This window comes from Triturus cristatus, chromosome 8 (assembly GCF_964204655.1).
Source record: "Triturus cristatus chromosome 8, aTriCri1.1, whole genome shotgun sequence".
In the NCBI taxonomy this organism is placed as follows: domain Eukaryota; kingdom Metazoa; phylum Chordata; class Amphibia; order Caudata; family Salamandridae; genus Triturus; species Triturus cristatus.
Genome location: NC_140591.1, coordinates 315,838,526 through 315,865,331, shown reverse-complemented (window position 1 = coordinate 315,865,331; position 26,806 = coordinate 315,838,526). Strand labels below are relative to the sequence as shown.

At 41.7% G+C, this 26,806-nt stretch overlaps 1 protein-coding gene across 1 annotated transcript in view; it reads right to left on the bottom strand.

Moving 5' to 3' along the window:
• TNFRSF19 (TNF receptor superfamily member 19) overlaps positions 1–26,806 on the bottom strand; it is a 178,102-nt gene that overhangs the window by 15,211 nt on the left and 136,085 nt on the right. Inside the window, exons 6-7 of the mRNA XM_085621595.1 lie at positions 23,383–23,544; positions 17,025–17,150 (exon numbers count right to left, since the gene is read on the bottom strand). Of these exons, the coding sequence (XP_085477721.1) occupies positions 17,025–17,150; positions 23,383–23,544 (288 nt within the window). The remainder of the gene's footprint in view (positions 1–17,024; positions 17,151–23,382; positions 23,545–26,806) is intronic.

The window sequence follows — 26,806 nt, the reverse complement described above, 5'->3', positions numbered from 1 at the left end:
GTTTTTCCACTTTGATGATTTTAATGTTTGTAATCTCACTCCATAACAAACACAAACCAACGCGTTTCGGTCTCCACCGAGACCTTGCTCACGGTAACGCCCCCCCTATAGGTTAAATGTTATAAACCTGTATTTCTCATTACGTCATTTCCTGTTACTTGTGATAGGGCGTTCTGGGAATTGTAGTGAAAAAATATTTTTCTTACTCAAATTAATTCAAATGAACCTTACATGTCAATAAATGATTATATAATCACGATGTAAAAAAATTAATTTAAATGAAATAACAGGTTTTAGCACCAGCACATTTTCTCAATGGGTTTTGTAACGCTTGTAAATCCATTTATCATACAACAATGTAATTTCATTATTTTACTCTTTGAAAACAAATTCAAAAAGGTATATCTTAACTCCTCCAGTGGAGATTGACTCCTTATAGTTCATGTCTTGATAACCCAAATCTGAATGCTGCTCATATTTAAGTCATAATTGAGATTTCTAAATTATAGTTCACACATTTGATATGTAAGGAATATTTCCATTAAAAAGATTTTTGTATATACATGTAGAGGGGCAATCAAGTTTACACATTATACCACTCCATCTGAAATTTCTATCAGTTCTTTTACAGATGTATATAAAGTTCCTCACTTTGATTGAGTCCATGTGGAGTGAGAGATCGTAAGTTCAGAATGTGGCGTGATTCTTTTTGTCTTAATTTTTTCTCTCTGTCTCCTCCTCTTTCCTGCTTTTTCACAGTTTCAATGCCAAAAAAGTTTAACAGTTCCAATTACTGTTATGGTTTGCTTCCATATGTTTTGCCACAGCATTACTTCTGTCTTTATGTATAGTTGCTCGAACACGTTCCAGTATTCTTTTTTTTCGTTCACATATTGTGCTTCCAACATATCTTAGTTGACACGGGCATTCTATTACGTAGACCACATACTGGCTTTTGCACGTAATAAGTTCCTGTATGTTCCAGTTTTTTCCATCGGCCATTCTTATGTCTTGAGTGTTTTTTGCAATTGAACATACTTTGCAATTGTGACATTTTTTGAAGCCTTTGCTTTGAAGCCATGTTTTGCTTTTTTCTTTCCTGTAGTGGCTGTGTGTTAAACGATCTTTCAGATTTGTAGCTCTTCGATAGGTTATACTTGGTGTTTTCCCCATAATTTTTCCAACCGTGGTGTCTAGCTGTAAAATCTTCCAATTTCTCTTGATGATGTCTCTTATCTGTTTAGATTCTTTTGAAAAGGTTGTAATGAATCTTATTGGTTCTTCTTCAGAAATTGCTTTTATTTCACTTTTTTTTGGTTGTAATACATTTTTTCTTTCCAATACATTTGCCCTTTTCCAACCACTTTGAATTTGTTTTTTGGGGTAACCTCTTTTTTCAAATCTTTTGGATGTTGAGCTGCTCTGCTTTATCCATTCCTTGTTTTCAGAGCAAATTCTTCGCAGTCTTAGAAACTCACCGTATGGAATATTCTGAAACAAGCATTGTTGATGGAAACTGTTTGCGTGTAATGTTGCATTTGTTGCAGTGGTTTTCCTGTGTAGAGTTGTTTGAAACTGATTTTCTGAGATATAGATTTCAGTATCCAGAAAAATTACTCTTGTTGGGCTTAAGTCATATGTGAATTAGAAATTTGCTGGTGGTGTGTTGAGAATTGCAAAATATTCTTTGAACTCCTGATCCGTTCCGTCCCAAATAATCAGGAGATCATCGATGAAGCGTAACCAAAGGATTATTTTATTCAAAAATTTGTCATTGCTAGGTTGCCAAGCCCATTTTTGTTCCCACCAACCCATTGTAAGGCAGGCATAGCTGGGACTAAAAGAAAAACCCACCGCGGTGCCTTTTCTTTGGTTAAAGATGTCTTCCCCAAAGTAAAATACGTTTTGTGTTAGGCACATTCTGATCATTTCTTCCAACATGATGTTATGTTTGTTGTAATGGATATTTCTTTCTCCTAAGAAAAATTTGCAGGCTGAGATCCCAATTTCGTGGTCAATGTTTGTGTATAAGGACACAACGTCCATCGTTATCATCTTGTAAGATGTTTGCCATGGGGTGCCATTCAGATGTCTCAAAACGTCGCTGGTGTCTTTGATGTACGAACTTAAATTAGGAACAAGAGGTAACAGAAAATGATCAATATAATTAGCCATTGGTTCAAATAGAGATCCATTTGCTGACACTATCGGACGCCCTGGTGGTCTAGTGCGATTCTTATGGATCTTGGGCAAAAAATACATTGTCGCTGTTACTGGATGTTCTACTGTCAGGTATTTACATTCATCTTGGTCTATCAACCCCGCATGTAACCATTCTTTCAATTTCGTATCCAGATTGATTTTCATTTTTGCTGTGGGGTTTGCTTGTAGTTTTTCATAATACATTATGTCATTGAGTTGTTCAAATGCCACATGTACATAGTCTTGTTTGTCCCAAATGATGATGTTTGCACCTTTGTCGGCCATCTTTATTTCAATTTTGTCATCCAACGTTAGAGCTTCCAAAGCCTTCCTTTCCTCCACTTTGAGATTATCTACATATCTTTCTTTTCTTATTTTGTAAATATCTTGAATGATAGCTTCGTGGAAGGTATCTATCTTGTTTCCTGCTGGTAGTTGAGGATAGAAGTAGGATTTTGGTCTCTTTTTACTTAGGCCTGCTCCCAATTGCGTGCATACTTCTTCCAGAGTCACATGTTGTGACTCTGTTTGTGCATCTAGATTCATTAAAGTTAGAAAACCTCCTGAGTCTTTAGCTGCTAAGGTTAAATTAGGTATATCTGTTGGCACATTCTGATGTTTAAAATCACTCTCCTTTTTTTCTTTAAAGAGTTTTGCTAGTTTTATTTTCCTTACATATCTATATAGATCAATTCGAGTTTGTGCCATATTTATGTGTGCACTGGGGCAAAAATTCAAGCCTCGTTTTAACAAGGAATTTTCTGCATCTGTGATCGGTCTACTGGATAGATTCACTACTGTTAGTTCCTGTGTTTCCTCTAGAAGGTCTTTTTCACCTGTAATACTCCGAGTCACTGTTCCCACTTTTTCCCCGCCTGTAGCTCCTCCTTCCTCTTCTAGTCTGCTTGTGTTTAGACGTTGCTTCCCTCTTCCTCTTCCCCGACCTCTTTGGTTTTGCGACTGTTTCCCATTGTTTGCTCCCACTGGCGCTGTTGTAAAACCAGTCGCATATCCCCTAAAAAAGACTGTTTATTGGAGCCTGATCTTTGGTCCGGCTCTCCATCACTTGGATCAGTTGACGTTAGTGAAGAGATGCTGCCTGAGGTACTGGCTGTCAGGGGGTCTTGCTGTTTCAGAAAATCAAATTTTCGTGCATATGTAAACATTCTGCCTTCGACATAATCTTCTTTGTCTCGCTGAAATTTGATACGTTTGCGCTTTTGCACAGTTTCTTCATGCATTTCAATTTGTTTTTCCAATTCCGATTTGAATTTTTTCATTTCAGGGGACAAGTCTGATGTTGCTAGTTCTTTTTCAATCTCAGATAGTTGATCCTTGATTTTTTGTAGTACGATCTCTATGTGTTTTATTAATATTATCATTAGACCTAGAGAGGAATTTAGAATATGTTCACCCCACTCTTGTAAAAGCTCATTGCTCGAATCTTGATGGCTGGGCATTAGATGGATTCTCAGCCCTCTCGGTACCCTCTTTACTTCAATGTATTTCTTTAAAGTGGTCACTTCCCACCATTTATTTATTTCTTTTTTAGAATTTTTTTCCCATGATTTTAATTTGCTCTTGATGTCAGATTTCTTTTGTGTCCTCACTTCTCCTCTATTTTTATCTGTCACGGAACTTTCAAAAAACGATGGTGTTTGTAATAATTCCTGCCTTTTTGCCTCTCTCAATTCCATTTTGTTTTGTTATGGAGTGCCTTTAGCTTTGCATTCACAGAGTTTGTTTATAGTGCTTCGTGACTGCCCTAACTTTCAAACTTTAAAATCCGTCCAGTGATTGTTGACCCGTGATTTACTGTGAAATCTTTGCGAGTGGGTCTTTATTTACCACTTTGAAGTTTTGAAACTCGTTATGAACTCAACCGACATTCACTCGATGTGTATACGTTATTTTTAACTCCTTGCTCATCACACAGCTCAGGCAGACCGACCGCTTACCTGCATGCTTTGGTCCTGCGATTTCTTTTCCACCCTCCGGTTTCGAAAAACCGCTCCCGTTGCAGTGCAGTCGGCGGTCCGGTCGTCTTTGGCTTGTGGGCGTTTAAATCTCTACTTCCATGTGTCGGCATTCGCCATTAATCAGCTTTTAAACATTAATCCTCCTTTGGTTCCTTTCGCTGATGTAGCGCTCTTTGAGTTGTGCGTTGTCCCGCGACCGAGCCTGGCCGCCAATAAATCTCACACTCCGGCACAGAAAGAAATGGGTCGCACTCCGGTCTGGTTTTTCCACTTTGATGATTTTAATGTTTGTAATCTCACTCCATAACAAACACAAACCAACGCGTTTCGGTCTCCACCGAGACCTTGCTCACGGTAACGCCCCCCCTATAGGTTAAATGTTATAAACTTGTATTTCTCATTACGTCATTTCCTGTTACTTGTGATAGGGCGTTCTGGGAATTGTAGTGAAAAAATATTTTTCTTACTCAAATTAATTCAAATGAACCTTACATGTCAATAAATGATTATATAATCACGATGTAACAAAATTATTTTAAATGAAATAACAGGTTTTAGCACCAGCACATTTTCTCAATGGGTTTTGTAACGCTTGTAAATCCATTTATCATACAACAATGTAATTTCATTATTTTACTCTTTCAAAACAAATTCAAAAAGGTATATCTTAACTCCTCCTTTTTTGGCATTGAAACTGTGAAAAAGCAGGAAAGAGGAGGAGACAGAGAGAAAAAATTAAGACAAAAAGAATCACGCCACATTCTGAACTTACGATCTCTCACTCCACATGGACTCAATCAAAGTGAGGAACTTTATATACATCTGTAAAAGAACTGATAGAAATTTCAGATGGAGTGGTATAATGTGTAAACTTGATTGCCCCTCTACATGTATATACAAAAATCTTTTTAATGGAAATATTCCTTACATATCAAATGTGTGAACTATAATTTAGAAATCTCAATTATGACTTAAATATGAGCAGCATTCAGATTTGGGTTATCAAGACATGAACTATAAGGAGTCAATCTCCACTGGAGGAGTTAAGATATACCTTTTTGAATTTGTTTTGAAAGAGTAAAATAATGAAATTACAGTGTTGTATGATAAATGGATTTACAAGCGTTACAAAACCCATTGAGAAAATGTGCTGGTGCTAAAACCTGTTATTTCATTTAAATTAATTTTGTTACATCGTGATTATATAATCATTTATTGACATGTAAGGTTCATTTGAATTAATTTGAGTAAGAAAAATATTTTTTCACTACAATTCCCAGAACGCCCTATCACAAGTAACAGGAAATGACGTAATGAGAAATACAGGTTTATAACATTTAACCTATAGGGGGGGCGTTACCGTGAGCAAGGTCTCGGTGGAGACCGAAACGCGTTGGTTTGTGTTTGTTATGGAGTGAGATTACAAACATTAAAATCATCAAAGTGGAAAAACCAGACCGGAGTGCGACCCATTTCTTTCTGTGCCGGAAAGAGTGTGAGATATATATATATATATATATATATATAGATATAGATATATATATATATATATATATGATTCACCAAAGTCCAAACGAGAACAAACTCAACAGCAGTCGTGATTCTTCCGATCTCTTTATTCATGGGGGAACCGGCATTAATCCTCCTGATATTCTGCCGCCTGACCGGTTTTCGGAGCCCCCGCTCCTTAATCATAGGCATGGCTGTGAATCTGCAGATATTTTCCAGCATTTTTATAACTACTTCACTCCTACCCTCAGTGGGCTGCACAGGTGCATATTTTCACCATCGCCTTCTGGGATTTGTAGTATGCTCGGAATTCATTATATCTTCCTTAATAGGTTCTGCAAAATAAACAGTTTATAGTCCATTACTCTTGCCCTCAGTGGGCGACAGGGATCATTATGACACTGTCATATTTAACAAGACTGCTGTTCCATAAATCAGGCTTTCATTAGTTAAAGCCCTATGGCCCTGTATTTCATTCACGATGGTGCAGTTCTCAACGGCTTTGTACAGCTGTGTATATGTGATTCACCAAAGTCCAAACAAGAATGAGAACACACTCAACAGCAGTCGTGATTCCTTCAATCTCTTTATTCATGGGGAACCGGCATTAATCCTCCTGATATTCTGCCGTCTGACTGGTTTCGGAGCCCCCCGCTCCTTAATCATAGGCATGGCTGTGAATCTGAAGATATTTCCCAGCATTCTCATAACTACTTTACTCCTGCCCTCAGTGGGCTGCACAGGTGCATATTTTCACTGCTGGATGTGGTACTGGAGTGGAGACTAGATAATCATCCCATTCATCACGGGGAGGCTGAGGGTCTGGAATTTTGCCTTTCTCCTGATCATCATCTGTTGACGATGGGTCGTCCCTTGGTGGTGCCCCTATGTTAAATGCGGGTGTCATCCTGGGGGTGATCCGTGGAGGAAGGAGCCATGAGGTTGCAGGGGAAGTAGGTTGAGTTGGAACCACTGGTTGGTTCTGTGGATGTTCTGCAAACCTTTTGCGATAGTCCTGTATCATGGCCTGTAAATATTGAAAAAGTGATATCCGCAGGATCCTTGCCCCTCTAGGGTAGCCAAGGTAGTGGCTGAAACAACTTCTGTAATGGTAACAGACATTTTCAATTAATGTTCAAGACTGGTTCCTTTCCTTCATGTTGGACGAAATCCTCAGTGATCCCTCAAATTAAAAAAACCTTCCCTTGATCCCATGGATCCCAATAGTTACCACCCCATCTCCTGTTTACCTTTGCCAGCGAAGCTCACAGACAAAATTATGAACAAACTACTACTCAATCACATACAAACCAACAATCTTCGGGACTAAACTCAGCTTGGTTTTCATAGTGGCCTCTGTATGGAGACAGACTTGATTAAAGCTACAGAGGAGATCAGGCTGTCTCTCGACCAGAGGGAAAGAGTAGCCCTTATCCTGCTTGATCTATCAGCAGCTTTTGATACTGTTAATCATGGGCTGCTGATGGATCGCCTAGCCAACATCGGGATCGTGGGTTCAGCTTGGGATATGTTAAAAGCCTTCCTTCATGGTCGAGAACAGTCTGTTCCACTAGGTAAATTTGTTTCACAGCCTTTCACCTACCTTGCGGGGTCCCTCAGGGTTTTTTGCTCAGCCCTAGCCTTTTCAATGTTCATGCCACCTCCCTAGCTGAACTAATAAAATCCTTCACTTGCCCTCTTACTTCCTAAGCAGACAACACACAAATTGTCATCTCCCTGGCCAGTGAAGACACTGGCATAGGGGCAAGATTCTGTGACTGCATGCAGGTGGTCAGCATATGGATGAATAAGAACTGTCTGAAACTAAACTCTGGAAAGGCTGAAGTTCTGCTTTTCTGGGCACAGCCTTCCTTCTGGACCCCTACATGGTGGCCGCAAGAGCTTGGCTCACTCCCTACACCAGCAAGGAAAACCCAGAACCTGGGTGTTTTCATCAGTGACAATCTGACCTACACTGACAAAGTTAATTGCTGTTACCTCTTCTGCCTTCTTCACCCTCAGAACAATAAAGAAGATACTACCCTACATGCAACCTAATCTTCAGAAAAATGCTAGTTTCTTCACTTGGAATGTCAAAGACTAACTATTGTAATGTCTTTATCACAACGCACATCAATACCTATTGAACAAACTTCAAAATTTGCAAAATGCAGCAGCTCGAATCCTGCTTAAGATTCCAAAATACCATTCTGTGTCTAATTCAATCAGGAAACTTCACTGGCTGCCCATCAGACAGCAATTTATTTTTAAAGAAATCTGTATGGCTTACAAAGCACTACATGACTTAGGCCCAGACTTTTTTAAAACAGTTTTAAATGGTAGACTCCAAGTAGGAACTTACGGTGCGCATCAGCCAAATTTTCAGTAGTCCCTTGGTTCACATGCTCTGTCAGGGGAGGTAGAAGCTTTGTGTTGGGAGCAGAAAAAGCATGGAATTATCTTTCCATGCATATCAAAGCTTGGATTACAAGCCTTTAGAAAAGCCTTAAAAACGTGGGTGTTTAACACTGTCTCAGGTCCTATGTACTGCTAATAAAGCCAGTGCCAAGACACCCTTGGGTATTTGAGCGCTTTAGAAAACTATCTAACATAACATAACATAGTCCTGCAACATGGCTTGAAAATCTTTAAAAATGTGATCTAGTCACTTGAACAGTCCAACTGTCTCGGCTGTGGTTCAGTATATAATACTGATAATGCTGCTCATAATGCCTTTGCTTTGGCTGAGAAGTATAATGAACTGGTCCAATAGGGCAGCCATCATCCGAATCCTTCAGGTCCAACTGATGACTTGCTGCCGGATGGGGGAAAGAGGAGAAACCTTGCTGGGTGAGGTAACCTTAGGTCACAAGGATTTTTTTGTTATCTTTGTAATTTTGATAGTCGTCGACGACGTCTTCATCGGAAGTATGGTCATGGGTAATGCTGCTGACTGACTTGAGGCTTTTGGCGTCGTCGACACACCTCCCGTTGATGGGGTCGTTGTCGATGATGTCGCCGACGATGGTGTCGTCGTGGCGGTCTGCAATGGAGTCTTCGCCGTTGACGGTCTTCACAACAAAATGAAGTGATGGTTTTTGTTGTCGACGATATTGCTGTCGACGGTGATGGTGACGTAGGCAGGGCTTTGTGAGTTTTGTGCCTCGACGGTTCAGAAGCGGATTCATGTGGGTGACTCCCAGCCCTTGCAGATGGGGCACTGGGCTTAGAAGCTGCCTCTGTGGAGATTAGTTTATATTTCTCCTTTTCAGGGATTTTCTGTGGTGGGACGTCTTAAGGGCCTTTCTGCTTTCCTCAGAGGGCCCTTGGTCCTGGGATCTGGATCTTTTGTTAGACCTTGTCCTCAGAAGATATTGGTTTCTGAGTTTTTGACTTCCGAAGCCACAGAAGAAGCCTCCCCTCTCTGTCCTTTAAGGTTTTGGTGGAAAAAGTGCCACAAAGTTTACACTCCTTTACCTTATGTTGGGGTAGAAGCAGTAGAGTCAGACATTATGTGTGTCATCTACATGTACCCTTTTCTTTTTGCAGATCTAGCAAGGTCTGAACAGGGCTTTCTTCGCTGTATCACACATTGAAGGAGGAGTAGAAAAGGTTTTCCAAGGTCTGGAAGTAGAAAACTGAGCTGAGCTCAGGAAGACTCCCTTCACAAACGATGTGCGGCGAAAATCTGGGGAATCAGCCTCTCTTTTCCAGAAGGTGCCATCACCTGATTGGTTAAGGTTTGAAGTTTGGTCTTTTTTTTAAAAGGACATAGATAGGCTATTTAATTGATTGTTCATTACCATTGTTGCCTATTATAGTGATATACGCTGTTTTATTATGGTACCATTGGTCGCCCACTTCTACAATGGGGAATGATTCAAGCATGTGAGTCTATGAAAGATCCAATACTGGAGAAATATATAAATGACCAACAGACTATGGATGAAGAGGGCTGGGTAAAGATCTTAAATGTAAATGTAAATATATATGTATACACAAACACACACACACACTATTTTAGTAACATTAAAAGCTCTTGCGTGAAACCTTTGGTAAAATTAAAAGCTCTTGGGTGATGCCAGAACTAAACAAGTATTTGCAATATCAATACATCTGGCCTTGGGTGCCAGGCTTTGTGAATGCTATTTAGTTTGGGATACTTCAAACTCAAAGGCAGTGGGGCACCACACCGATCAATACCTTATTTTACCTCCAGACATGCACACTCCCTAAGGTCTGACTGCCAGCAAATCTCAAACCACATCACATTAAAAATTCGGAACAGGGAGGCAATCTCAGTCCTAAAATATGTTATCCGAATGGAAAGTAAGTTCATTCAATAATCCAATATGAATGCTCAGGAGTCATCCCATACGCCAGTTCATGACAAAAATGTAATTGTGCAAGCACAGTAACTTTTCAGCTTCTTTATTCTCATTTCTCCAAACTATGGGGCTCAGTACGATGGTGGACGGACTTCAGTCAGTCCGCCATAGTTGTGGGGCTTGGGACCGGCCACCTGTAAGGCGGCAGTCATGCACATGAGACTACTATGCTACCGCCACCGTTGGCGGTCGCATCATCTATCTCTAACATTGTGGCGTGTGCTGCTGGATGCAGCACCCGCCGTAATGTCTGAAATGCACTGTTTGCATTTCCCTGCACTACGTGGCAGGCACCACGCGGTGCCTGCCACCTGGTGCAGGGAAATGGGGATACAAACTCTCCCAGCACAAGAGGGGCCCGGAACAGGCCTCCAAAGTGCAACCCCGTCAACCTTTCCATGGCGGTTTCACTGCCATGGAAAGGCTGGCAGGGATGCGGCATCGTAATATGGCAGATGGTGCCTGCTAGGCACTGCCACCATTCTGTCGATGGGAGCGGTGTGACAGCAGCAATCATTATGATTGCTGCTGTTGGACCCGCGGCGGACGGACTTTCCGTCCGCCACGCACACTGCCCGCCATTGAAATATGGCAGTCGGAATTTGGCCGCACAATCATGGTGAATGCTCCACCAGCAGGCTACCTCTGGAGGATTCACTGCAATCGTAATTACCCCCTATGTTCCGAAACAGAAAGGCCCGGACAGATTTTTTTGTTTGGTCCTGGTTTATGAGGAAGCTGCCGTGATCTCATCAGTATATTTTAAAAAACACACAGTGGCTAAAAGATAAACAAATTTTTGGTCTCAAAAACCACACATGCCCATAGTAGTTGCTGATACTGAAGATTACTATATTGTGTGTGGATATGCTCCTAGTGGAAAGGTAGAATGCCGTGACTCACAGTGAAGTTAGTCAATGGATTAAGTGGGCTGAACCACTGTATGCTATAGTGGGCGGGACAAAAGCATGAATGCCACAATAAGGGACCAATGGATGAGGAAGTCTCACTGAATTCCCCTACCAGTAAGTACATTATACAAATAATTTTAGTAAAATGAAAAGGTCTTGGCTAACGCCCCACCTAAAAAGGAAATGTCCAGATTATAATGCAGAAAGCTTCAAAGTATTTATATCTATATGGCTGTCAACGCAGAACCACCCAACACTTGGCAAAGGCGGTGGATGTTCTCAGTGAGTTGGAGAGGACACAGTATTCTATTCAGGATGAACATGCAGCTGCACGAACAGTAGCACGTGAGCATCTCAAAGGCAGGACTGCCAGAGCGTGAGAATAAAGAGCATATTTTCATTGATCTTTTTGGACAGGCTCCAAAATCAGTGACCGCTCACAACCATGGTAGTACAATAGACAGCAATATTTAGAAAGTTCCAATAACATATGCAAATTCAGAATTAATACAAGTATATACAACAATCGGGATTGTAGGCACTGGACTGGTTATTTAAAAATCCCACTTGAAACAAAAAAGATAATTTCTCTCTCTCTCTCTTGACATCTTCATGTTGCAACATGATACGTTGGACTAACATCATGCCAATAAAAAATAAAAAAAGAATTAAACAATGAAGAGACGGAAATGCAAAAGGAACACAGAGTACTAATACATCAAGTTATCAAAGCGTGTCTACTAAAGTATGTTGATTTAATTAAGTGCAGCAAAATGCCTTCTGGTCACTACAATGAAAGTAAAACAACATTTCCAGATCTGGCAGTCCACGAATAAATGGAACAAATAAAAATGTCAGTGAGTCAACCTGCAAGTTTTACAACCAGTTTTTCAAATGATGAGGATTTTTAAATTAACAGAGGCTACCAATACTCAGGACTTAATTCACAAAGGGCCTCCACTTATGGTGGAGGCTCCACAGTTGTGTGGGAGTCTACCTACTGGGGGTGGAATTTCCACAATGAGAATTCTCCCAAGTGAGGAGAGTCCTCCACGAGTGTGGGCCTTCACCAGCCACGAGTGCATCAGGCTCATAATGTCTGAGATGGGACAAAAAATGTACGACCTCAACTACAGAGACAGGCGGGAATTGAACCGTAAATATCTATTGCCATTCCAAGTATTGTAAAAGTATTATAAAGATCAGGGATCCAAACTATTCTGGTAGATATCTAAAAGCCGGCCGCAAATTTCAGTCACACGAGGATGTTTAAATGAATTGGCGAATACACGGGTGGCTCTTTTGAAACTTACAAGATTTACGCGACAGGGAAAGTCAACCAAAGCTGGGACTGCTTTAACGTCCAATTGCACAATCACAGTTCCCCCATCCCTAAATAATTTAATACATTACAAATGAAAATAGAAAAATAACTTGTAGCATCCGTCCTGTATGCATTTTCGCAGAACCTACATTAGCACCATTGATTTCAAGTAAGTGCGCATAATAAGAGTGCCAAAAAAGTTTAAATGTCCCAGACCAGTTTCTACAGTTTGGTCTGCAGGACTTGCACCCACCAAGCAATGTCAATTCATGGAAGGTAAATCAATTGACCGCTGTTGTGGTTGAGAATGATGTGTTTTGACATCTGCTGCTGTGAGGCATCATAGGGCAAGGAAAAAGGAATAGGTTGTTGTTTTTTTTAATTGAAGTCCTCATAGCAGTGCCCCACCCAAATGTGGCCTTTGTGGGTATGTCGGCTTTTTTTTTTTTAATTAAAGCCCTCTATAACAAAGTTTCACCTTGAAACCACAGAATAAACTTAAGTAGTGAGAATGCAACAAATATTCTCTGAGGAAGGAAAACTTACTTTTTCCTCTTGTATTTAAGGAATCGCTCAGGATACAGCCCAAATTCTGTAGCACTGTCATAAGTAATACGACAAGCCAAACCTAAGACCGACTCAATTATTGCCAGCCATCATGAATTAATTTCACAATTGTTGGAGATAGGTAGTGGGATGTTAAAGAAGCTTGAGAGATGGTCAATACAAAAAATGGATGTGTAAATGACAAGACAGATGTGTGCCTCAAACACGACTTATCACGTCTGTTATGGTGTAAATTACTACCGAACAAAAACAGTAATAAGTCCAGCAGCGTACATAGTACTGCAATGCTCTCCAGTAGAAAATATTGGTAGCGAAGTAGGGGCTTAAAATAAAATCACACAGGAAATAATGCAAAATTATTTAAAATAGTTAAAAATAGAAATAATGATAATTTAATTTAGAACAAATATTTAAAAATAGCGCATATTTGTTGTATTATAAAATATTTTAATACCTTTTTAAATTTAAAAGTTAATGTAACAAATGTTTTTCGTTCTAATTAAGTTACTTTTAATTAATTATATACACCTTCTATAATAATTATTAATGCATAACAAATATTTTTCATTTTTTTTACTTTAGGTGAGAACTTATTTTGAGAAACAATTTTAATTTACATTAATATATTAACATTAATTAAAAGATTTCTTTCAAAAGTAAGTTAATAGTGCTATAGCATTTTCCTTTTGTTCTATTGTAAATTATTTTATAATTAAATAATTACGTTGTTTTTATAATTTTTAGAATAAATTAGAATTCTAACTCTCTTGACTACTTTAATTTATTTCAACATTGTTTTCTATGGTGTTTTAGTTTAAATCCCTACCTCCATTGATTTCTATGGAAAAAATTTCCAGTTACACTGAATAGCCATGTATGGTGCTGGATGTACTTCAGCTCTGACCGTTTCTGGCTGACAGTAAATACAAGCAATGCCAAATGGTCTGGCCTTAAAAGAGTATTTTATAGTAATGGGAAGCATTACAAGTAAATAGCATGGGCATGGGTATTTAAAAGATGTAGGTTAAAAGGTTAGATGACAGTTGCACTATCAAGCTCGACATACAAATCTGTGTAGGTTAATGACTGCCCTCCTCTCTGCTGTGCTTCTGCCAGAGAAAAAACACCATCAATTATCGAGTTATCTAAGACACTTTAATAGCACTGTAATGCCATGTGTGTGCCTCTCACAGCACAAGCTCAGGCAGCTGGATAAATAGAGAATATGATCACAGCTGTGTGAAGGGCAAGCACTTTTCGTGGAAGCACACAACTTCAGCCCAATCAAAAAGCATACTCCCGGCTCCCAACATGTGGGCAGAGTTACCTCCCCTGTCCCAGTAATACTCACATAATACTCTGGCGACAATTGCACGGTAAAGCCAAACCATAAAAATGACACTCATGATAAATGGGGAAAAAAAGTCTTACATCTTCATACAGTTGTTCCCTATGCCTTCTGCCCATTGGCAGTCATAGCTTAGAATTGGATTACTTTCTAGTAATAATTCATAACTGAACATAAGGTAGAACCTCTTCCTGGGTAGAATTTACCCTAACTTACTTTTTACCAAAGAGGGATTTAAATTACTGGAAGACCAACAACAATTGTGCATGGACTTATTTTGGTCACAAAGGTTTAGTGTTTAATCTCAGTCATAGTGGTGTATACCCAATGGACCATGAACACTGACAATTGGGCTGCAATGCATGCTGGTAGTAATTTTTTAAGCCAACCAATGTGTAAGGATACCTGATTTGTAGCAGAAAAGTTTGGGTGGGAGGGAGAAAAACTGGCCTATGGATAGCCCTAGGCAGGGGTCTGCAATCTTTGATGTACTGAGAGCTACTTATGTTCAGTGAGACCCATTGAGAGCTGCTAATATTATTAGTGCTGTATAATCTCAATTGTGTTCTATGTATATTCATTCAACCAAGGAAAAGCTTTCTATTTTAATACGCTGGCCTGCACACAGGTGAGCTACTCAGAGGTAGCTGGAACGCTACAATAGCTCACGATATACTGGTTGGAGACCCCTGAGTGATGGCTTAAAAGCTCTTTTCATAGAACACTCAACAGATGTTCAGATACTATTGGCAGAGACTAAAAACTTGGAATCCAAGCAACATGAGAATATCATATATGTGTGCCAATATCTATACCTGGTGTATATAAACCCTTCAAATTTTTGTGCAAGAATGGCATCAGTATTGAAGATTTTTAATGAGTAATTGACATGATAATGAACTTGTATAGAATATTGTCTCACATATTTTTCCATGTTATTTTAAAAATCAATTTGGCCTATAAGACCAACGCCTGTCCCTAGTCAAACCTGACCACTGTTACCACCAAGATGCAACTTTATGTCCAGAAATATCTTGATGAAATGAACCTGAGGTTGTGCACAGCATCTCGTCTATAGTAACCAATGCCTTGGCTTATCTGTTGCCTTCTGCCTTAACTTCTGGACTGATATAGCACACACAAGCAAAGGCAGCTTGGTATCAACTAACACTGCTCCATAGAGCTAAACCATTACGGCCAGAAGGTTACAACAAAATAATCCTTTCAGGCTCCAGTCCTATCACATATCAATGGAGATCATACTCTATAAATTATTTCAGAGATACAACCGCACCCTTCAAGACAAATCTCCAAGCTGCAGCTAGTCTCATCTAAATTCTTCAAAGTTTTAGTAGGATAACACCAGCTTTCGTAGAACTCCATTGACTCTATCTACCACCCAACATTGCCTTTAAGGTCTGGCACACCATCTACAGGGCAGTCACCGATGGCACCCAGGCACCAACTCAAGCACCCTACAAGACCTACGTTTTGATAAATAAGGTGACAGCATGTGGTTTAGGAAGGGGATTGAGGTGGTAATCAGGAAATATGCCACTTATGAGTGACTAGTCAAGGGAGAATGTAGCAAAAGGCACACACTGACAATTTCAGTGCTGCTGTTCATGAGATGAGAAATTAGCAGTAGTACTGCCCTGAGCTAGATGGTCTACACCTAAAATCATCACAGTACATAAGAACATTAGTAGAATGGTGGTTGCGCGATGAACATGAATTTGACTAGTAAAGGATGAGAGATGAAATGGAAGCTAAGTTTGGAGCATGCTTACAGAGTAGGAATATTGCAAATCATAGTTCAAAAAGCACTACTGGGTTTGAGGTGAGAGAGTCTTGAGGAAATGTGGCCTTGCTTTCCATTCCATTTCTAATAGATTCCTTTTTGAAACTAAGCAGTTGTGTCCCTATAACTGAACTCCTTTGTGGGGGCTGCAGAGGAAGCAGGTTGCCTGAGCCAATGTATACCTGTATTTAAGTGTATGTTTTTTTTTAAAGCATGAATGTAGCTTGGTGTCAACGTAGCACTCATTGGGGATACATGACAGCTCAGTACCATGTTATGAGGAGAACATGAAGAAAGGGAAAAACAGGAAGAGTCTTTGATTTTAGGTCCTTTGACGTCAGGAGGTGCATATCTTGGAGGGGGTGAATGCGGTGCTTATTTTGAGCCTCACCCTTTTATATCTACCTTGCAGACAGATAATTAAGCAAGCTTCAATGTTTAAATTAAAAAGTAACATCTTCAGTCATCTTTTTGTGTGTGTTATACAATGTTTTGTAACAAACAATTCTATGGGCTGAATCACTGAGCACTGCCCTGCTGTGACTAAGGAGGTCCACTCAACAAGATCAAACATTTACCAACAACCTAAAAAACAGAACCTGTCTAACTATGAGCAAAACTTCAGTTGTTAATTGTGCTATTAAAATGAATATTGCTAAACCATGCAACCTTTAAAATCATAGCACCAACCCACGATTGATAGGAATGTTTTGTGTCATAAGGTAACCCAGGATTACAGGTTTTAGAAAGGAAGATAGACAGTAATAATCCTAACTGGCAGTTTGTTTTAATGAGATCAGCAAACAGAACCTACTCACCTGCAGATTGAGCATTCTAGGAAGGTAGTGATCCGCCCACAAGAAGTCAAGAATAATTTGACCACAATTTATAGCTATAGATCGAAGCATCCAGGCTTGAATTTCTGCATGCATGTTCAATTTTTAATGTATATTCTACTGCAGAGGGCACTGTGCATCTGAAGAGGCTTCACTCACCACATGCTTGAGCCAGGTCTCGTGGGCACTGATGGCATGGCCTTTGGCTGCACCGAATCATCCGCTGTCTGTCAAAGCAGGATAGTTCAGCCCCTTTGCACTGCACGTCTTGTGATCTCGCAGACCCTTAGCATCAGACAGTAGGAAAAGTGGACATCAGATGAGACCTCCTTCTGACCTTTCTCTATTGCGTTTCACAGAAACACAGCATCTCACAGTTCAGGTCTTCATTCTCACAAGCAGCATGGGTCAGTGTTATTAGCACGCATTGCTAATATTGGTCTGAGCAAGTCAGTATTATAACCGGTATGTATGCAACTATAATGGATAATAGCTTTGTTGTTCAATTTAAAATAAAGCACCGGCAACCACAAGTATTTACAGAGCTGATAGTTGAGAAGATTTGTTGTACAGTTATGTGACTAAACAGGTCTACAGCTTTTTAACCATAATGTTACACACCAAATCACAGCTTAGTTTCTACCTAGATATGCGTCTGTTTGCTCAACAGATGTCAGCAAACTCAAAATACAGCTGATTGAATTTTGGCTCTGGTTGTCTCGCAAGATCATTACTCAACAGTTTTCCACGCGGATCACATTTAGGGCCGTACAGCTGGTTCACAGACCATTGAATGACCTTTGGCTTCCCCTTCTTATTAGCACTATTTTCTCTGTTGGCAGCTGATAACATCATCAGTTCAACTTTTGTGTGTCCACACAGGCCCAGTAGGCCCATGCTGTTTTCTCTGTGCGTGCAATAATCATTAAGCTCATACTATGATCATGCCTTTGGGAGTTTCCCCAGATCAGATCACAGCATGGTTATTCACACAGGTGTAAGACGCGCATCGTTCATGCCTTCTGCAAATTTTAATTTGTTATCTCCTGACAGTTACATGTATTCTTTCCACTTCAATCTCTAAATGACTAGACCCATGACCACTGTTTGTTCATGGGTTCACCAGAGATTGTTATTGTTAACTGGGATTTCTAAAGCGCATAATCACCGACAGGTCTCTAAGCGCTATGAGAGAGAGCCCAACCTCGCCACGTCTGCAGGAGTGTGCACTGAAACTAGACCTAGGTTGTGCCCCAGGCTTCAATAAAAAGAAGTGTTTTAAGTTTCTTCCTAAATGTAAGGAGGACTGGTTCCTGGCGAAGGCTTGCAGGTAGCTTATTCCAGGGTTGGGGGAATCATTGTGGAAAAGGCTCTGCCACCTTTGGAGGAAGTATTGAAGCGGGGGCAAGCTAGGAAGCCAGCAGCCGACGATCGGAGGGCCCGCCCTGGCTCATAGTTTACAAGGCGGTCCTTAATGAAAGCTGGGGCCTGACCGTGGGTGGCTTTGTGGGCTATGCATAGACCCTTGAACCTGGTTCTCTGTTTGACCGGAAGCCAGTGCAGCTGGTGCAGGCGTGAGCCCGCCTTGGGAGCCTGAAAATCAATCTGGCAGCGTCACTCATGATTATCTGGAGTTTCGTTAGCAGCTTCTCCGGGAGACCAATATACAGAGAGTTACCATAGTCTAACTGTGACATGATCATAGCCGACACAACCATTTGGAGTGCCGTAAATGAGAGAAGGGGGGCGAGTCTCCGTAGGCTGTCTCAGTAGGCCCACACAGGTCCCCACCACGGTAGATACCTGGTAAGACATGGAGAGCTTGGCATCTATTTTTATGCCTAGGCTTTTGTATGACTGGGGCTGGCTTGGGAGTAGTGCCCAGCTCTCGTGGCCAGAAGAGGTCACTCCAAGGGTTGATATCCGTGGTAATGGCCAGTACCTCGGTTTTATCGGGGTTAATTTTGAGAGAACTGGCTGTAATCCAGTTGACTGTGTACTTCAGAATATTCTGCATCCATGCGTGTGCTGTGGGAGAGTTGTCAATCCAGATGAATATTTGAGTATCATCCGAATATTTGAAAACTAGGCACTCAATGAGGGTCAATGCGGCCACCAGAGGCTGTAGATAGACATTGAAAAGAAGGGGAGACAACGCCGAACCCTGAGGGACACCGCACGTTAGCTCGCCAGAATCAAATATCTGGTCAGCCAGTTGGATCCTTTGGGATCGACCTGACAGGAAGGACGAAAGTCATTGAAGTGCCAGCCCCTGGATGCCCAACTCTGAGACCCGTGACAAAAGTTGGTCGTGATTGCCCGTGTCGAATGCTGCGGACAGGTCTAGCAGGACCAGGGCGCATGGCTTCTTATAGTTGCCCATGAGCCTAAGTTCATCCAACACTGCCAGCATTACCAGTTCTGTACTGTGGTGAGCCCTGAAACCTGCCTGTTTCATTTGGAGTAGCTGATGTTCCTCTATCTGATGTGATATGGTTTTATGCACATGTTGTTCCAGCACCTTTGCCAGAAAAGGAAGCTGGGAAAGTAGCCTAAAGTTTTTAAGGTTAGCTGTATCCACCCCTGGTTTTTTCAGCAGGGGTATAACTCTAGCTTCCTTAAAGTTGGTAGGGACATGGCCCATTTCAATTGACCGGTTTAGCAAGTTGAGGACCTCGCTCTCTACCCCGGGGAGTGCCATTCGAAACACCCTAGGGGGACAGGGGTCCGCTGGTGACCCTGATTTGACACGGCCCATTAGGAGGCTCAGGGAGTCATGGTTAAGCTTTGGGAAGACGGTGAGGGTCTTGTCATAGGTGAGCTGTGTAGGGTCCGCCACCAATGGGCAATGGACGACGGTTGTGTTGTGAATGACTTTAAGAGGTCATTGACTTTGCGACGAAAGTAGGACTGAAACTTGTTGCAGTCTTCAGGGCAGACAGTAGGTTTCCGTTCTTGTGACTGCCTCAGCTCCTTTAAGACCTGGAAGGTCTCTTTCTGTTTGTTGTCGGAGGCCAGGATACTAGATTGGTAATATTCTGCCTTCCTGGCTATGATGGATTTTATATAGGTTGCAAACACGGCTTTGTAATCAGAAAGAGCCCCTGGATTGTATGCTTTACGTCAGGCTCTCTCGAACTGGTGCAGTGTTTGTTTCTTCCCTCTTAAATCCTCTTCAACCAGGGGGCCCCCTTGCCTTTGTTCCTAACTCTTTCCCTCCTTGCGCGTGCTACCTTGTCAATGGCATTACTCAGCCTGAGTGAAAGGGACTCGCCTTCCTGGTCAAGGTTTCCCTGTACTAGCCTTTTAGGGGCTGATTTACCCAGGGTTCCCACAAGGTCACATTCTTTTATTTTATTCCACCCGCGCAGCACTTTCCACTCAGGGGGAGGACGAGCCACTCGACCCGTGAGCGGAAGCAGGCACCTGATCAGAAAGTGATCAGACCAGGCGCATGGACTAATATCCGTCAGGCTGGCTGATGGGTGGGTGGTCCAGACCAAGTCGAGGGTGTGTCCCTTATCATGGGTGGAGGCGTTTACAAGTTGTTTAAGTTCCATGGAAGTCAGTGCTTCTTCCAACTGTTTAGCATAGGAGTCTCTGGGCACCTGATTCCAGTGAAAGTTAAAATCCCCCATCACCAAGATGCACTGGTACTGGGAGTGGAGGTCGCTGACCAACTCGGTGAAGAGCTCAATGAACTTAGGGGTCGTTCGAGGGGGGCGGTAAACCACCAGTAAAATTAGGCAAGTAGCCTGGGAACAGATCTTTGCTCCCAGGACATCTGCACCCTCGATGTTTTCAGCAATTAGTGTCTCTATCGTTAGCTGTAGATTGTATAGAGTTGCTACCCCCCACCTGTAGTGCGTCCTGTTATGCCATAAGACAGCATAGTCTGGGGGCAGGGCTGCTACCATGTATGGGGCTGAGGATGTCCAGGGAGCCATTCTGGAGGAGTGAGAAGAACTCAAGACTCAGGACCGCTACCCGTAGTCCGTGTAGGCTGGCAGACCCGGTTGACGTGGGGAGATGAGGCGGTGTACCTGCACTCCGTCCTACAGTTTGTGCTCTTAGTAAGCCTTCCCGCTCTGAGGATGTTCGCTACGTTATTGTTAAGGGGGACATTTCCACTAGCTAAGGCCAGGAGTTCCTCAGCGGAGTAAGGGGAGTGAGGACCAGGGGTTCTGGCCCCTGGCCCTGCGCAGCCAGGCTTGCCTTAGGCACACCTTCGGTGCTCCCGTTGCACACCCGATGTGCGCGTGCGCTGTGCGCCTGCTCCAGCGCAGCAGATAACAGGTTAGCTCCTACCCCCCACCAATCACCCCTGATCATCCCAGCGCACTAGACCGTGTTAAGCAGAAGCGGAAGTGCAAGAGGGTGAAGGAAGTGAGGGTCCCTGAGCGCGCTAAAGTGCCAGTGCAGTCTCAGCTAAGATTTTTAAAAACAACACAACACAATTGCTGGGATACAACAAGGGTTAAAAAAAGGTTATATTGTTAAAACAACGTGTTTTACCACGCATCGGGCAAACCACCACGGGGCGGTTTAGCGCGTCTCTCTCTGCCAACTCTCCCCATATCTTTCAATTAATTCCTTAACATTTAGTTAGATACCCCATTTCTGATGCTCTGCCTATTTGACTCTTGTTCAGGTGTTACTATGGAATCCTCCTAGCTTCTCCCCCACCATCTCTATCAAACATTATTCCAAATTACTCATTGACCAAAACAGATGCCTCCACAATTTCCTCACCAAGGTCAGTGTTGTTGTACATGGCATTATTTCAATCGCTTTCATGGTCATTATCTTGAGGTAGACAAGAGGCAGCCACTTCCAACTCTGGCTTATCTTTTGGTAGTCCTAGTACATTCTTTACTATCCCTCATCTCGGGAGCCATGAAGGCAGCTATGAGAACAACAAGCATTGGGAAACAAAATAGTTTAATGTTTGTGTTATGTGGGTATTGGGTGTGGACGCATTATACAAAAGCCAAAATTACTGCACAGATACGTCTGTCACTGCTCTGTCTCCATTGGTACTGGACTGCTCACCAACCAATTATTAACGTGGTGGCCGTCTGGGAAACGCTAAGGAATAATAGAGTATGTATAGTGGTGTTGCAAAGTGGTCATTTTGTTTATAATTAGTCAGTGTGTGACACAACAGCACTGAGGAACAAGTGCTAAGAAAAGGCATCTGGTAAATGCATGGTACAAAAATAAACCAACCCTTTCTTCCTGTAGCATCCATTTTTTCAAAAGCGTTGACCCATAATCCCTCTTCATTGCTGCCGTCCGCTCACTGCCTGGTTTCAGAAATAAAATGGTGTCTCATGTATTGCACTTAAGATGGAAGGACTGGAATGGTCCTGTGGGCTGACCCAAGATTTCAGTGAAAATGTCTCAAGCCAACAGCTGAAGGTTCCAAGGCAGGACGCACCTTAAAGTATGTCTAGAGTATACCATACTTTTTTGTGATTGGCGCAAGCAACATATACATAAAATCTAAAAAGTTGCTTTAAGTGCCCAGTTCACTTTTTAGTTTTATACTCCTTTACCTTCTCCAAACCATAGTTTATCTTCCTATTAATGTAGCTGCTCAGGTACTATCTGCTGCTCCTTGACAAACTATAAATGCATTCTATAAGAGATACTCATTGCTCAAGTAGCAAAATATGGAACCAGGTGGAGAGCCACTAGACCAAAGAATAACTGTTCAAACATTTGTAACTATTAAAGCTCGCCCTTTAACCAAACAGGCAGTTTGCCTTTTTTTCTACAAAATATCTCTTATTTTCCTTAGGTGTTATTCTAAAAAGCCAACTTTGTTTTGCACTATATCAAAATGCCTTTTCTTCAAAGTACAAGCATATAACATTTCTTTTGTAACCTAGATCCACCTATTTACTTTCCATCTCAAAATCCCTTAAGCCATAGTTCTGCAGGTTAACAGACCTATATGCTAAACCTGCCTGAGCACACTGAGGTGACTATTCTCTACTGTGTGATAAATTGTGTTTATCGCAGGATACTGTCAAAATGGACATTAAATAATACATCCTTATTCTGAACAAACATACTGTGCACAAAGCTGGAACACTGACAGTTACGTTAGTGGGGTGAACAGATAATTATTTACAATATAAGAAACGCAGGGAGAGAAATACTTAGCAAAATCGTTAAACTGTTTTAGTGAACACGATTGAGACAACAATGCAAATGGCCACAATTTGCTAGTCATCACTAGATGCACAGCAACTACAGTGTTTCCAACTCAATAAATGTAAGTGTACAGGGCAGCAAGGTAGCTTCAGACTTTTCAACAGATTTTACAGATTTGAGACGCACAGAAAAGCCAGAGAGCTAAACAGGCAAGGCCACTGTGCAGGGAACAGGGGACAAAGCCAGACTGCACTTGACATCCCAATGTGCCCCTTCACAGAAAGACAGCACAGAATATTACGCCCTGCAATGTAGAACAATGCACAGACAGATATTACATGCATGAAGTACTTACAGGTGGGCTTCTCCATGAACTGCCTTTTGCAATAGATGATGCACAGGATGAGCAGGGCGAGGAGCACAGTGGATAACGCGCTGCATATGACAGCAGCCAGGGCGGTGTCACGTGGGCTCGAGGCAGTGGAGGGTATCTTCACTAGATTCACTTTGGTGTGACCTTGAGGAATAAAGCAGACGGGTTAGAGTGACTAAACAAACAGCTGTCCATAAAGTTATATTAAGCAAACACAAGGAGATGATGGATGGAGTGCTGAAACTTTTCAGACACTCACCCCCTGTCACTTGTTGGGTTTGCGATGTTCACCATAAGTTGCCAAGGGCATGCCCAGAAGTGGGTCCAGTGCTCACTGTGCCACTGGATTCAAGCTAGCCTGGCTGATGAGGGGTGTTACCCCGAAACTGGTCCCAGGATGCTTGTTTTCGGTCCTGGGAGGACCAGGCCAGGTAGTTAGGGTTAGGCTGTTCCCATGAGGAACAGGGTCAAGACTGATTTGCAAATGGCTGGTTCCAAATTGGGGTGGCATAGTGAGCGAAAGAACAATGGATTAAACTCAAATCTGTGACTGGGGGTGAGTGGTTGAAAAGTTTCAGCACTCCGTCAATCAACTTGTTGTGTTTGCTTAAATTTACATTTACAGTTCAAGATGCAATTGTCTTTTAATGTACACATGTGGGTATACACACACACATACACACAGCAGTCTGTATCATGGAACATGGTCAATTTAATGTACTGATTGTAGGAATCAGGTAAGCAAATAATTGGATATGATGGACATATTTCATTTGCTCTGACTAACTAGGAGCGACCACCAACTTTGCAAAATTTCAGAATATTATTTTCGACCTAAAATGTAGACCTTTAAATTGAACAAGCCTCATTACATGCAAGTACTACCCATTAACCTTTTTGGTCATATGCTACAATTATTAAAAAACACAATTGTTTCATGCTGATTGTACTACTGAATATAGAAGGCATAGTAACAACCGGACACTATGTCGTTACAATATACCTGCTACAAGTTTGCTCATTCAAAAGGCTAGACGACTGCAAGTGTGTTTAATGTCGGAAAATGTGGTTGTGGCTGAGGGGAGGCTTCCGCAGTGGTGGAAGATAACTGGCAGAAAGAGTGGGGTGGGCACACATGCGCACACTCACTTCCACCCATCCACAAACACTCACACTCTTCCATTCACCATCACACACATACTCACATCCATCCATTCACAAACAGACACACATACTCATACCCATCCATTAACAAGCATACATTCAAGGCAATACTCACACCCATCCATTCTCAAGCAGATATGCATGTACATATACACATATACCCACACCCACCCCTTCACAAGCACAAACATACACAAACCTGCACTCATCCATTCACAACACACACATGCAAATACACATACATTGATACACATGCACCCAAACATTCTATGAGGCACTTTCTGGGCTGCAGCGGTGTTGACAAGACTAGTGAGTGGTGAGACATAGAAGAACAATGGCCCATGAGAAGCTTGAGATGGAAAGCAGAAAATGGAGAACCCTGCTGCTTCCTCTCATTGGCTAACCTTGTCAAGGGTTAGCTAATAAGAGGTGGACCTTCCCAAACTTGTCACAGAGTGGGGTGAGGTCAATGAAACTCGCTGATTCCACCTCACTTTGTGAAGAGTTATGGAAAGGCGATATGAGGTGTCACTGAAAGACAGTCAGACTTGGGCACTTCAGTGATTAAATGTGAAGCGTCCAGGCCTGACTCTATCAGTAACACTCCCCTCGTCAAGAGGGTGAGGATCCTCGCAAAACTTTGCCAGGCTGATGATGTCAGTGCCCTCAGGTTTGTTCATTCAGCCAGGCGTGTGCACATTAGCGCATGTAAAGCACCTGGCAGCCTCACCCTGACATGGTGTGTGTCTGTCAGACTGCCCTCTTCTCAGCCTGACGAGACATTCATTGTGCTATGGAAAAGGGAGGCGGCGAAGCCCTGTCGCCTTTTATGATGGGCTGTCACCGGACTATAGCCTCTTCTTTCAAAAGGAAAGTTATTTTAGGTTGCAAAGAAAGACCAAAAACAGTGTTAAAGTTAGCTTTGAGATGCAAAGGTTGATCTTTAAGAAAATTGGTTGGATCAAATTTTGTCCACCTAGGCTTTTCCCAAATATGAAGACAGAAAATACAAGTAAAGGTAGTAGATGACCTTATACCCATTAGGAGCTAATACAGAGGAAGTATATTTGCTCAGATAGCAGGAGACACAGTACTTATCCTTTAAAAATGTGCTAAAGAAGAACTTTTTTCATTGCTTTCTAACAGAGCAGCATGAATGGTATTTGCAGTGATCTCTGGATCAAGAGATGTAAGGATTCTTCTGGTTTGGAACAGTGGTCATTCTGTGATACAGAACCATCGACTCGAGAAGCAAGGAAACAACTTCAAATGTTGTTGACCATAGGCGCTGGGAGTAGGGGTGAAGGGGATGCTGGAGCAAACCCAAAGAACCAGGCTGGAGTTCAGAAGGTGAATGGGCAATAAAGAGGCCCTTTATTTTGTTTTTATCTTGTCATATTTGTTGTGTGTTCAAAGACAGAGGTCAAACGTCAGCCTATGTCTTCTGACAAATTGCATCTTATTCTTTTAACATGGAGACTGGAGTTTAGTTTTTTTTTTCTTAATGCAAAGTGAGAGTATTTTGTAAAGTGAACTATGTGACAATCTTACCATGGTGCAGGGAATGTGAAAGGAAAGCCTGTAGAATGTCAGTTTAATTCTAACTCACAACAACATTTAAAGACATGTAAATGAACGGTATAAGTATTTAGAAATATATCAGTCATTAGGAAGGCACACATGGGACACATCTGTTTTTGTAATTCTGAATTGTGATGTGAACAAAGATTTTAAGAGGATCAAAACAAATCAAGACACTTTTCTTGGTGATGTGTCAATGATGCAGTTTTGCTGAAACCCTACTTTCAAATAATCTTGACAGTGCACTGTATATTTTTATCTATACAACTGCATCTCTCTGTCAATTTAGTGGTCATTTGAATAGGAAATGTGTTCGTCCGTAAACAACAATGCGCTACCACTCCATGATTTAGTAATACATTTGCAACAGTGTGCTCCAAAATGCACTATGAGCTACATGCTACACCAGAACCACTCTTCTGCTGAATGAGTGTGTATAATTTCCTACACTTGCTCTTTGTGAGACCTTTGGAGTTTTCACAATCTCTAGGACCTTAGGGGCATATGTCTCAAGCCCTTTTCCCGTTCGCAAACGGGCCGAGTCTCAGAATCGGCCCGTTTGCGAACGGGAAAAGGCTTTTGGGATGTATCATCCCAAAAGGGCATCGCAAATTAGAGAATCGCAAAATTTGCGATACTCTATTTTACGATTGCATTTAAG